Genomic DNA, 12,931 nt, shown 5'->3' on the forward strand with positions numbered 1-12,931 from the left:
TGGGAGACAGAGAGAAATTTTGCCCTTGTTTTTAATGCTTTTTTTTTTTTTTTTTTTTTTTTCTCTTCAAAGTTCTTGAGTGCAACTTATGTCAGAACAAATCTTTCCAAAAATGATTCCAGTTCTGGGAAAAAAACAAACAAACATCTAAACAATTCATTATTTTCCAGCACTAATCAGAAAATAAGCACTTTATGAACATGACTTTTTGGAACACAGACGAGCCATAAGTCAGTTTTACCACACCTGACTGAAAAAAGCAAGTGTGGTAAAACATTTTTTTGCAGAAAGCTTGAACCTTCACTATCCATGGACTCATTCAAGGTGTTTAGCAGCTCTTGAGCCTCTGCTGCGACTTCCTCAGCATCCGGATCTGGGTTCTTCACAATGCCTTCCTGATCAAGAATACCAACAGAGTTCAAACATGATCAGCTTTAATTGAAAATAAGGGTGCCGTACGCCGGCTCACCAGTTCTGCCATGGCCTTATAGATGGTGTCCCTTAAAGAAATGTGATGGAGTTTGTAGTGTTTACAGATCTGTGAAGACAAGGTAGTCTTCCCCACTGCGGGAGGACCCAGGATGCACACCCGGAGAGGCTGCGAAAAACACACAACCAAGCCGCTCAAGCACAGCTCCGTGACAGAAACACTACGTGAGGTTGAATCTTCACATCGAGCCCCACCAGAAGCCCTCGAGACAGTCGATACTCCTCCACCACCAGGTCCACATTGTCCACCAGACCACTCTCACAGTGCCAGTGTATGGAGAACAGGTTTTCAACGTTTACCGCCTCCATCCGAAGGTTGACCTGGAGGGACTCGATCTCCGTCACCTGTCAGGTAGAAAAGAGCCGTCAGGAATGATTTCTAACATCCAGAGAGGAGCAGGACTCCTCCTGGGAGGGGGCTCTGTGTCTACGTTTAATCCAAGCTTCTTCTTCTGGTGTTAAAATAACTTACAGTTAACTCTGGGTTGAGGTAGATGTCCTCAAAGGGCCTGTTCACGGTGTTACCAGGTCCCACTACAGTGGCAATAATCTGGACGGATCATCAGCAAACACAAATTGGTTTCTTAAGCTGTTCACTTGGATCAGTCCTGGATCGTTTCTCACCTTCACCAACTCCTCCATGCTGTTGTTTGACAAGTCCACAGCCAGCAGGTAGTAGGGTCTGGGCTGGTGTTGGATCACATTCTGGACCACGCTGCAACACAAAGGAAACTAACGGGTCATCAAAATGACAGCTATCAGGAGACCTGCCTGTCTGTCCACCTCCGGTTAGAAGATTAACCTGGCCAGATCGGTGACGTGGATGGTGGGAATGATGTTCTTTCCATCTCCATATATGGATATTGCAGATGCCTCTCCCAGCCACGACTCCTAAAAGCATACAGAATGTCACAGATTTAGTCAAATAAATCAACATTTGCAACTCCGGTTTTGTCTTTAATTAGATTTATCTGGATTGTGTTTAAATTCCAGCTGAGAAGTTTTTAACAGTGACCAGGAGGGGGCATTGTTCACTCAGTAGACTGAAAGTATGTCTGAGTTAAAACAGTGGAGAGTTGTGTTTTCCTTTGTGATGGGACCTTGAAGAAGAAGTGGAAGATCCCTTCCCCCATTCCGTACTGCAGGCCGGATGCCACCACATAGGTGGAGAAGATCTCTCTGTTCTGTAAACAGAACCCGCCCAACATTGTCAGTCTCACTCATCCTCTGGAAAGAGAACAGGAACCTTACAGATGAAATGGGAACGCACAGATTTGCCGACTTTCACCACTACTTTCTCCAGGTCGATGTGCTTTTTGAAGCTGGGATGAGCTTTTCTGCAGTAGAAAATCTCATCAGTGAAGGGAAGCTCCGGGTCTTCCTGGGATGGAAAAAGAATAACACAGTGACAAGATTCTCCAGGATAATTACATCCAGATTAGATTAAATATTTAAGCAGGAATGGAGGTAGAGCATAATTAAAAGTGACTTACTGGATCCAGTGGTATACTGTTGGCCCACGTCATCACAGTGGAGATGAGGATAAAGATCTTTGGACTGGTAAAATCCTCTCTGTGATCATGGAGGGCTGTGAATGAAACACAAGAATGAATCCTGCTGGATTTATTGACTATTGCATCAGTTATCGTGAATTAAACTTCGTAGAAGAATGATCTTTATTTTATTTTATCTTTTTTTAGATTTGAATTTGAATGGATGCTAGAGATGTTGGACATCAAGTGTGCAGGAGAGATGGGAAATAGAGAGAAAGGGAGAAGAAAAAACATTTCAATTTTGAGACAATTCTGCTTAAGAAATGTTGGGAAAGTAGTAACGTGGTCACAAAAAGGAAAAATTAAACGCTGCAATTAAATTATTGGAAGAAGTTGCTCCGTCCCACAGCAAGATCTCAGATATTTACCCTTTATCATCAAAATGGTGTAATAATTACTGCGTTAAAATTACATTCATGACACAGCACCACTGTAAATGAAAGGTTACCTTTAACAGCCCAGGAAGCTTCCTCCACCTGATCGGCATCCTGGCTAATGTTGTAGATGATAACTTGACACTCCATCAGCTTTGACAGCAGTTCTTCCTTTCCAGGATGCTTAAGAAAGACCCAATAAAATCAGAGTCAGTCAGTGAGGTTCTACCTCGTGAAGCCATCTGACGGGACAGCTTCGGATCAGATTACTTACACAATATTCCTCCAAGATGTGAGGCGGGAGCTCATCAGACAGATTAGAGACAGTTCCAACCACCTGAAAGGCTTGATTCAGGTGACCCTCCTCCCCTTCCTCCTCTTCCTCTTCCTCCTCTTCATCCATGGCGTTTAGAACGGCCTTACATAGGAACTATACAACAGGCAATAATAGACAGAAGAACAAATCCTCCTTACTAATTTTTTAACTATTTTAAAATATATGCTTTTATAGAAAAAGACAATAAGGACATTAAAGTCAAAAGGTCTTCTTTTCACCAAATACTTTTGTTTTTTGCTCTTGAGTCACTTTTTTATACTTGAGTGACATTATTTTAAACAAAGGCTGTCACTATTTGAGAAACACTTCCCTGACTCTTTGAAGTATTTCTGTTTTTTGCAGATTTTAAACTATCTCCTGACCAGATCTGAAATTAACTATTACATATAAAGCCAATTTATCAAAATTGGCAGAACGTAAACCTTAGTGCCTTATTCGGAGACAAAACAGGTTTCCAAGGCGCAGTCGACACTCACAATATGGCGGACAAGCTCACGTATCACTTCTGCTACAACGAAACCAAGCGGCATTTAATCTTCCGTGAACATAAAATAAAGAGAAGCAAACAAAATCTGTCAGTGTTTCAGTACCTTGGCGACGTTCCTGGAGGAATACGAGTCGATGTTGTTGATAAAGACCCGTTTAGGAGTCGCTTTGTGCTTATGCGGCATGTTACTTTATAAAGTCGAAGTTTGACTATTACCATGGCAACGAAACGTACGCTAGCGAACGCGCTAACTAGGTGATGGGACTTACGACTCTTTGAAAGGAACCAAAGCTCATGGATCCGATTACTTTAAAGAAACGTTCAAAAAGTCATTCAAATGATCCATTTTTGAGATGTACATCTTTCTAAGGAGGACAGACCATTTTATGCTGGTTGCATCGTAATTATTGTTGCGGGTGAAGTTCAGAAAAAAAAAGTTTAAGGTAAAAAAAAACAACTAAAATTTTAGAAACTAAAAAAAAATCATAACATACCCATGTTTTTCCACAAGTGTTGTATGCTACATGAAACCTGCATCAGTGTAGCAGCCAGGTAACCGTGCTGCCAAAAGTGGCAAAAACTGTGCTCATATGTTCAGCCCCTTTTTGTAGTTTAACTAATAGAATAAAGTAGCTACTACAGTGTGAGACACGAGTCTTATCGTTCATGTTGAAGAGCCGTTCAAAAGAGTTGGATCGTTCGTAGACGTCACATTACGAAAAACTTTGCTAGTTTTTCCCTAAGAACAATGGCTCAAAATAATTACTACTACCGCTTAAGCAAAAGTTAGACTTCCTCAATTTGTTATAAAACAAGAATCAATCGTCTCTTCAAAACAATAAGTTTAAGAAAATTATATTTCAGGGCCCCACATGTTAAGTGTGATGGAAAATCTATTTGTGATTTTTTTTATTTATATTTTAAAAAAATACAATTGTATCAAGAAGGTCTACATTTCCCAAGTCCTTTGTACAATAAATGCCACCTTAGACTTTATTGGGCAAAAATAGACTAACATTTTTTTTTACAGTACATCATTATTAGCAGAAATATATAGAAACAACAACTGCCTTCAATAACACATCTTTCCCAGGGGTGTCAAAGCAGAACTGGATGGATTTCAATAGATAAAATGAAGCTGAAGAGGAAAGAACATGTTGTAGCTTAAGTTGTATAGCTTAAATGGAAATAAAAGTCAAATAAAATGTTAAATTATTTTTTTAATTGCATAATCTCAATATTACAGGTAAAAATATTTAATAAACAAATTCAGGCAAACGTCTTTAAACACCAACAGTGACTTTAATCAGTTAATCCTCCAGAATGAAATGGATTAATCACATTCATTTTGAAACATAATTCATGGTGAGGCAGTTCAGGCAAAAAAATTCCTTAAACACCTCAGTGTAGTCTTTGTGTTCCCTTGAACGTGAAAAAAACCAACATAAAAATCAAAAACAAAAGCAGTGCAAAATTAATTAAGCAGTAAAGCTCAGAGCTCCAGTGTACTTCCTATCATTACGTCCCTCCTGTTCTCTTCTTTTGTACAAACGTCAATCAAGTTTCCAAAGTTTTAAATCAAGAAAGAATAATTTCCCTATTCCATCTTTACTCTGCCAACACATTAAAGTTATCAAACTGAGCCAGTTCAAACGAGTGGGTTCCGATTGCTGCCCAGCCGTTCTTCGGTGAAGAAACTCCGGTGACATTCCACAGCTGCCGTCCGTCCAGCATTCCGGAGGCACTCTGACCCTGCAGCATGGAAAAAAATTTAATAAAATAAGACAGACATTCAACCATCTGGCATCTGTTTCCCTCCTAAAAAAAAGCTGTTACATAAAGATCTCATCACAAGTTAAATTATTTTCTCACCTTTACAGAAAGGGACAAGTTGTGCCAATCAAAAGGTCTTGTTCCTGACTGTCCCTCTGCCAGCACCGATTGCCCAGCTGTTAATCAAAGATAGTATTAAAAAAAAAAAGCACATTAAAATCGCAGCCTGTGCTTTAGACTCTGTTCTGCACTGACGAATGACAAAACTGACCCAGATCATTGGTAACCTTGTACGATCCATCGGCAAACACCCAGAAGAAGACTCCTTTAGCGCTGCGTACTGACTGGCCCCCTTTATCCACCCGGGCTGCCACGAACACGCCACCGCTTTGTACGTTCTCCATAAATACATCGCAGGTGACCATCATGTTCTGCCTGTCATACAAACATTAGTGGATTCAGTTTCTAGATGCAGGTCTCTGAACTGAGCAGTGGCGATCACAGCGCTGTCTTACCACTGGTAGTCTCCGATGACAGTGACGGTTTGATCGGCGTCCGTTGCCCAGGTGATCGGTCTTTCCGTCACGACCTGCCGTAGGGTGAAGGCATGTGGTCCGGGGTCAGTCAGGTTAATGTAGTACTCAAACACACCGGTTTGGTCGGCGAAGTTAGGGGCCTCAGAAAATGGAGGGTTTCCTGCACAGACGCAAAGTAACAACTATAGAAATGATCTTTAAATCTCTTAAATAGGAATCTGTAGGGACAACAGTGAATATTTCATTTTAAAGTATAATGATAATATACTTTTAGCTTACTTCTTTTGTCTCAGTGTAAGCTGTTAAAGACACTTCAAGTAATACTTTTTTCTGATTTTTGCATGTCTAAAATATTTTATTTACTTTGAAAACTAACTAGTATCAATTGGAATGCATCATTACAAAAAAAATGTTTCAATGCAAAGACAACATTTGGTGTGAACTGGCATGATGTAAACAAAATTTTATTTTTAAAAAGTTGGAAAAGAGTGCAAATCGTTAATTTTTACTTAAAAAGCTACTTCTATTTGAAATACATCCATATAAGCGTTCTCAAAAATATTGAAGAACTGGATAAAAATATATTATAATATAGTACTCTTTCCTTAGTAAAAACAAGGAAATAAACTGGATAAGTTTTTTGAAGGATACATTTTTATGACTTGGCTAAACTAAAAAAAGGAACTATGTAAGTGATTTAATAACATCCCCCAAAAAACAAAGACACATACAGCTTTCTTTGAAACAAAAATTGATACAAAAAAAAGTAAAGTAAAAAATCTAATGGTTCAGTTGCAGTTTCATGGACAAAAATAAAAATGCAAAAATTAACTGAATCGGACAAACATGTAAAACATTAAAGAGGAGTGAATAAAAAAATATGGACATATGGTTTAGCAATAAAATACATATGTATTCTGTTGCTTCTATTTCAAATTTAATGAAATTCTGATATGCAACTCTAACATTTGGGGAAACAATACTAACTTTGTTTTCAAGTGATTCTGGACTTACGAGTATCAAAGTTGTCCTTGTAGGCTTTAGGGAAGCGGGCTGAAGGTGGCGGCTCAGGGAAGCTCCCTTTCTGTCCGGTCCTGATGGTGGTCAGAGTGTAAACTTCATCTTCAGCCAGATTCAGAGTAAATGATCCACCTACAAGCTGCAGGGGGCAGAAACATTTCAGGATACAGGCCGGCCCCAACATCTATTTCTTCACAGCTTTAAAAGCTTGTGTTTGTTAACCTTCACAGGAGGCAGCTTCTCGAACAGCGAGTGCTTCTTCGCCTTTAAGTCAAAGTGCGACCTCCACACCTGCAGCTCTTTGATGGAGGCCTTGGAGAAAGAAAGGCAGCAGAGAGTAAAGGCACCAGCGTCTCTCAGTGAGTTTCATCAGACATAGAAGGAGCTCATTAGAACTTACAAAGGAGCCTTTCAGCTGAAATGTTGCATTCTGGGACGTGACATTGAAGGGAGGGAGAGGAGGTCTGATGCAGATGGAGTGATCATGAGTCTGAGGAAGAAAAACACGATTCATTTTATCTGACTTTGCTTTCCATCCAGAGGATTACACATTCATCGTGTAGGTGCTGATCACTGTAAAGGCCAAGAACTAACTCACCATGGTTTCTATGACAACAGTCAGATTTCCATTCCCGTCTGTCAGGGCCACATAACTTCCCCCCTGAGCGAAGTGTCCGACAGTCTGCAGGTATGTCCATCCAGGCTGAGTGAACTGTGTGCTGTGGGCTGCAAGGAACCAACACTGAAAAGTTGGACTGATTTCTGGAACCTCGTTCCAAATGCTGGAACACATAAAACTGAACATCTTCAGGAAACGAATGCTGGAAGTTAGGAAAAACCCATCGAACCGCAGCATAATGTTAGACTCAGTACTAGGCCAGATCTGAGAACTGAAGGAAGAATAAGATATGACTGGACAAAACATGGAAGCTCCTTTAGGTCCAGATGCCAAGAATGTTGGATGGATTTTATAGCAAGGTCAAGAACAGGGCTGAGATTAGTAGGAATATTTTGGAAATCATTCATAAAATTGAAGGTTAGGGAGATTGTCTTTTAGGAATGAAAAACCCAAACTCCTCATGTGGGTCTCAGTATCCGACCGTGACACACCTGTGATCCAGATCGGAGATTCCACCACGTAGTTTCCACTCCAAGGTTCCTGAGCCGTCATCAGCCCGTCTCTGCCGAACGGCAGCTCCTGGTAGTAACTGGCCACCAGGTTCCAGGAGATGGTTCTGCAGGACACAGAGTATACTTTTATTTTCATCTGTTAAACCCTGTCACTTGTTCAAAGAGAGAGGGAGGAGCAGCACAGCAACAACCTCAAACTATTCTGATGCAAAACTCCGAGTCAGTGCAATCAGACCTCCTTGCCATCACCCCGATCTTTGTCAGGACTCTGGTTGAGTCATTCCAACCATTAATATCCCAGCAGGAAAACATATGTTGGTAAAATTAAGATATGACTAGAAGACTGGTGTGAACATTTAGGATCGACTGGGCCAATTTTTAAGTGCAAAGTTCCTAACGCTGTTCTTTAAATTCAAAGTCAAAGCGATGACATCTGCAACAAAGTTGCCATTAAATAAAATGCATTCAGTATTCTGCGATGGAAAAAACAAACAATACTGGTCCAAACGCTGCTTGACAGCAGTAATGCAATCCAGTAGAGAGTGGAGGGAATTGCTGCATTCAGGCTTCAGATACAAGTAGATCATCTGCATAGTACTGACAAAGTTCAGAGTTGCTGCAATAGAAACCTGGCTTCATTCCCTCTGACTGAAACCATGAGATGGGACTGGTTTTACTGGATAAACTGAGGCACATTTTCATTTCATACAAACTTTAGATTGAAATGTGTTACTGAGTCTACCAACCAGCAGGTGTTACAATGTCTCAGGAGCTGCCAATGTAGTCAAAACACTCTGAGCTATTTGTCACATGAATCAGGCTTTGCTCTCATCTCTGGAACATCGCTGGGGTTTTCCGTGTGGCTTACGCAGTCATTTGTCCGTTGACATAGTTCTGGTTGAGAATCCGCGCCCAGCAGCCTCCTCCCACGTCATCGTTGAAGGTGCTGTAGTCCTCCGATGACCACAGCTTTTTCTTTGTGGTCAAGGCCTCTGGCACTGTGGTAGTTCCCGGATAGTGAGCCCTGATTCGGAACAAACAAGATTATTAACAGTAAAATAGAACGAAGCTAAAAAAAAAAAAAAGAGGTTAAGATGATTTCCAGCCTAAACATGTTGAGTAAACTAAAGGAATATGATGGGAATTTCCTTGAGACATTCCACAGAGCTGTCATGCATGTTGGCACGCAGAAGTGAGGTTATTGTTAGAGCAGTCCCTGGAGTGGAAAAGCAGGAACAAAGAGGACTACGGCCTACCCTATCACATCTACGGCGCTGCTGAGCTCTGGGTCGAGAGTCAGCGACAAGGTAATGGGCTCCCACAGGTTATCGCTGGCTACGATCCGGACCGACTCCAAGCCAGTCTTGTCCAGAGTGTACCGCAGCAGCTGGTGGAGTTACAGACGGAGAGTAGAGAGACATTCACACCTCGCTCAGTTTTAAAGATTTGCTGCCGGCATGGAAAACTCATCTCACTTTATGGGGAAAAGCAAAGACTGGAAGCAAAAAAATCCCAAAAATAAATGTATCCTTTGAGGGAAAAATGACCATGATAAGAAATACTTGCTTTAACAAAAAATACCATCACCACATCTAATGAATCCCTTACAATCACAACAAAATAAGTATACGTTGGTTTTCTGAGTGGATCATAGCATCTCAGAACTTTATCTGTAAGCCATGATTTCCTTTTCTCCATCAACGTAGAAGAAATTTGGATTCGTCTTGAGTGACACATCTGGAAATTGCAGCAAGAAAACTGCTGTTGACCTAAACTTGCCACCATCTACAGTCAAAGCAGTGACTAAAATGTCTAAAACAACTGAAACTGTGGCAAACAAAGCTGGACGAGGAGCTAAATAAAACCAGGCCTCACAAAGAGCAAATAACGGTGTCACCAACATGCCACCAAAAGCCATGGAGTTTCATCAACTCTACAGAGACTTTGACTGGAAAGCCGTGCCTTGATCAGATGAAGGTGAAGCTATTCAGCAACTCTAGTAACACAAGTAAAACTTGTGTTTTACTAATAGATCGATACACTCCTATCTGTATATGCAGCGTGGTTAGGTGAGGCTTTCCAAACTCTGAAATGACCCAATTCTTTTGGTTTATCAAGCTTTTAGTTTTTATGTTACAGATTCAAACAAATTATCTTGAACTTCTTTGTACAGATTATCATCACTCTGTAAAATTCCTGCTGCCAATTTGAGTTGCATTTTAATTTGGTTCTTTCCAGTCTGTTTGTTGAAAAGCCAGGCGAACTACTGATGATTATCAAAACGTGACAGCAAAAGACAGTTGTATGTATTCAGAGATTTCCATGATGGCAGCAAAGAAAGAATGGAGTTTAAGAGCAGAAACATGTTCATGTGATTGTTAGCTTTACGACGTTCAGTCTGTGTTAGTTTCACACAGTCGAGCGGAAAAACAGCCACCGACAGTCAGCTGAGCAGGTGGAATCTCAGAGACAAACCTCCCAAACGAAATTGAGCTTTCCCCTCCAAATGGCATAATTTAGCCAATCCGTCTGAACGAACTCCGAACCGCTGAGTTTACAGGAGGAGTTCTGCGCTACTTACCCAATCACCTGAACTGAGTCATTAAGGTGTGGGTCAGCGATCAGAGATTTAGCGACGCTCCAGTCTCCGTCTGCGGCGACGATGCCGACGTCGGTCAGACCGACGCTGTCCAGCATGTTCCGCAGAACCTTGGCGAGAAGAAAACGTTCTCAGAGGAACTTCACCAAGGTCTCAGCTCAATGCGAGTGGCTGTTCTTCCCATATGGGTGACTATGGATCGAGCTCATGCACATTTATCACGTGCATGGAGAAATGCTCACCTTGATGTACTTTGAGTTGAACGACCGCTCATTCCAAATCTAAATGGGAAAAAAAAGAGAACATTTTACAGCAACATGACGTTTTGCTAAACAAAATTTCAAAAAAAATGTTTCGGTTTCTGTCAAATTCCTCCTTTTTTTCCCCCTTCAAACCTAGTTTCAACTGAGATCCTAAGAATATGTTTTTTTTTTTTTTAAATTAAATATATTTCAACTGGATCATTTTAACCATCAAAACATTTACAAGCAACATTTTGTAAAACTTCTAAAAATGTGTGACTGTTTGGGCAGAATCATGTAACTTTAAGTTTTGTGCTGTCAGTTCATATTGCTTTCAGATTTTTGGTCAGATGCAGATTAATTCAATGGAAACAGCTTTATTAGTTTGAAAATTTAATTCATGACAAAAACAAATAATAATCATTATTTCATTATGTGTAAATCTATGGAGTTAGATTTGTTTCACAATTATTCAATCAAAAAAAATGTCAAACAAAAAAAAAATCTTTAAAATATTTTAATCATAAAAATATTTTTTTTATGAAACGAAAAAAATAAGATTTTTTTATAACTGAAGTCACAAATTTTTGTTTGAAACTTTTCTTTGGTTGAACTCCTTTTCTTGCTTATACAACTATTTGCTTTGGCAAATCTTACGTGAACATTATAGGCGGGGCTTAAGGACGAGCAATGTAAGACGTGTTCCGATTGGTTAGCGGTGAATAAAGCGGATGACTCCCTGAGACCTCAGAACTCTGTCCTGACGGGACACAGAAAGTGAATGGTAAGTAGTCTTCACAAAATTACACCTTTAGCAGCTACTAAAGTGTCCACCCTGTTTCAAAAAAGAAATTTTTGTTTCGTAAAAAAATTTTATGATTAAAAAGATTTTAAGATTTTTTTTTGTTTGACACTTTTTTTTTTTTTTTTTTATTGAATAATTGTGAAACAAATCTAACTCCATATAAATCCATCTGAAATCCTGCTTTTGTTCTAATAATCACTTAAAAGTAGGGTTTGGGCCAGATGTGTTTAAAGGTATCGTCTCTCCATCTCAGCAATAGTCTTCATCACTTTGCAGGAAGGTTCAGCAAATAACACTCCAACTTCAATATCAGTTTTATGTTGATAGATCAGTATTATCTTGATAATCTCCCAACAATCTCTGATCTTCCAAAAAGACCAATTCTGTGAGTATTGACTCTTCACAGAAACTTGATTGATTTGCTTTTCAGTCCAACACAGAAACGGATTAAACCCGAGTCAGGAAACCTTCAGCCAGGATTGTATATCTACCTGTGCTGTAATAAGAAGGGATACTCACTCCAATATACTGAATGTCCAAGTCGTGGTATTTCTTGGCTCCTATGACCCAGTTCACCACATACGCTGCAGTGACATCTGGGAAGTCATAAGGCCAGTTCTTCCCACGGCCCACCCAGCCGGGGAACGCCCAGGGTAACGCTGCACAGAGTTTATCCATGTGTAACATACCGTTTTACACTTCATGAAGTCACTTTTGGGTCATAAATTTGCCTATTTCAGCTCCCAGGTTGGTACATCTGAAACACTTCCCCACCTATGAGCGTTATGTTCGGGTTCCTTTTCTTGGCCTCCTTCATCAGCCACCACTCGTAGCCTCTGAAGAAGTTCTCATCGTTCTCGTAGTGCATGTGTGAAGGCTCCGTTCCATCTGATGAAGCCGTCATTGAAAAAACAAAACGTAATCGCATGCGGTCACTCCAACTGCAAAAATTAAGCAGTTAAACAAGGTACCTGTAGTCTGAGCATCTCCTCCGATCTCCACCTTCAGAATGTGTAAAGAGGCTCCAAAGTTTGGCTGCAGGAACAAAGCAGACAGTATAATGACATAGTAAAGTGACCATTTATTTTACTCAAAAGAAGCCCATTAGGGCCTCCAAAAAGCTGACTGTCAAAGAACTTTCAGGTGAAAATGTGACATCTCTCAGGAATAAGGAAACTAACCAAGTGGAGGGCTAAAGATGTCATATCAACCTAAAAAATGTTTACTTTGTCCAGAGTGGTTTAATAGGAACTGTTTTTCTTTCTGCACTTTTGTCTGTAAAATGCCATAAAAGCAAAATTTTCTTTCAACTCTTAATAACAAACCTGACCAGAATGCTGCAAATTGGTGACTGGATGCAGTCTGCTGGGCTTCCTTTGACTGACACTTTTTCAACTATTATGAATAACTATTTGAGCATACTGCACTGTTTGATAACAACTGGAATGTATACATAATTGAATTTAAGTATATATATATATATATATATATATATATATATATATATATATATATATATATATATATATATATATTTTTTTTTTTTTTTTTTTTTAAATTTTTTTTTAAATATAGTCTTGTGGCA

General features: G+C 39.8%; 2 protein-coding genes across 3 annotated transcripts in view; both read right to left on the bottom strand.

Moving 5' to 3' along the window:
• ak7b (adenylate kinase 7b) overlaps positions 1 to 3,457 on the bottom strand; it is a 10,843-nt gene extending 7,386 nt beyond the window's left edge. The window contains exons 1-12 of the mRNA XM_015051305.1: positions 3,344 to 3,457; positions 2,691 to 2,846; positions 2,491 to 2,599; positions 1,983 to 2,077; positions 1,760 to 1,870; positions 1,590 to 1,673; positions 1,292 to 1,380; positions 1,114 to 1,204; positions 962 to 1,039; positions 685 to 834; positions 470 to 598; positions 299 to 395 (exon numbers count right to left, since the gene is read on the bottom strand). Of these exons, the coding sequence (XP_014906791.1) occupies positions 299 to 395; positions 470 to 598; positions 685 to 834; positions 962 to 1,039; positions 1,114 to 1,204; positions 1,292 to 1,380; positions 1,590 to 1,673; positions 1,760 to 1,870; positions 1,983 to 2,077; positions 2,491 to 2,599; positions 2,691 to 2,846; positions 3,344 to 3,424 (1,270 nt within the window). The 5' untranslated portion in view covers positions 3,425 to 3,457. The remainder of the gene's footprint in view (positions 1 to 298; positions 396 to 469; positions 599 to 684; positions 835 to 961; positions 1,040 to 1,113; positions 1,205 to 1,291; positions 1,381 to 1,589; positions 1,674 to 1,759; positions 1,871 to 1,982; positions 2,078 to 2,490; positions 2,600 to 2,690; positions 2,847 to 3,343) is intronic.
• A 985-nt stretch (positions 3,458 to 4,442) lies between these two features.
• Positions 4,443 to 12,931, bottom strand: part of galcb (galactosylceramidase b) — a 12,858-nt gene continuing 4,369 nt past the window's right edge. Inside the window, exons 3-17 of one of the 2 annotated variants that reach the window (XM_015051306.1) lie at positions 12,318 to 12,381; positions 12,121 to 12,234; positions 11,866 to 12,005; positions 10,542 to 10,580; positions 8,957 to 9,087; positions 8,569 to 8,724; positions 7,680 to 7,804; positions 7,168 to 7,295; positions 6,970 to 7,059; positions 6,792 to 6,881; positions 6,564 to 6,708; positions 5,529 to 5,709; positions 5,285 to 5,448; positions 5,113 to 5,189; positions 4,443 to 4,992 (exon numbers count right to left, since the gene is read on the bottom strand). In XM_015051306.1, coding sequence (XP_014906792.1) covers positions 4,849 to 4,992; positions 5,113 to 5,189; positions 5,285 to 5,448; positions 5,529 to 5,709; positions 6,564 to 6,708; positions 6,792 to 6,881; positions 6,970 to 7,059; positions 7,168 to 7,295; positions 7,680 to 7,804; positions 8,569 to 8,724; positions 8,957 to 9,087; positions 10,542 to 10,580; positions 11,866 to 12,005; positions 12,121 to 12,234; positions 12,318 to 12,381 — 1,788 coding nt within the window. In that variant the 3' untranslated portion in view covers positions 4,443 to 4,848. Of the gene's footprint in view, positions 4,993 to 5,112; positions 5,190 to 5,284; positions 5,449 to 5,528; positions 5,710 to 6,563; positions 6,709 to 6,791; positions 6,882 to 6,969; positions 7,060 to 7,167; positions 7,296 to 7,679; positions 7,805 to 8,568; positions 8,725 to 8,956; positions 9,088 to 10,281; positions 10,410 to 10,541; positions 10,581 to 11,865; positions 12,006 to 12,120; positions 12,235 to 12,317; positions 12,382 to 12,931 lie in introns of both variants that reach the window. The other variant, XM_015051307.1, reaches the window with a different exon arrangement.

This window comes from Poecilia latipinna, unplaced genomic scaffold (genome assembly GCF_001443285.1).
Source record: "Poecilia latipinna isolate Pla-1442-1.1 unplaced genomic scaffold, P_latipinna-1.0 Scaffold1040, whole genome shotgun sequence".
Taxonomy (NCBI): Eukaryota; Metazoa; Chordata; class Actinopteri; order Cyprinodontiformes; family Poeciliidae; genus Poecilia; species Poecilia latipinna.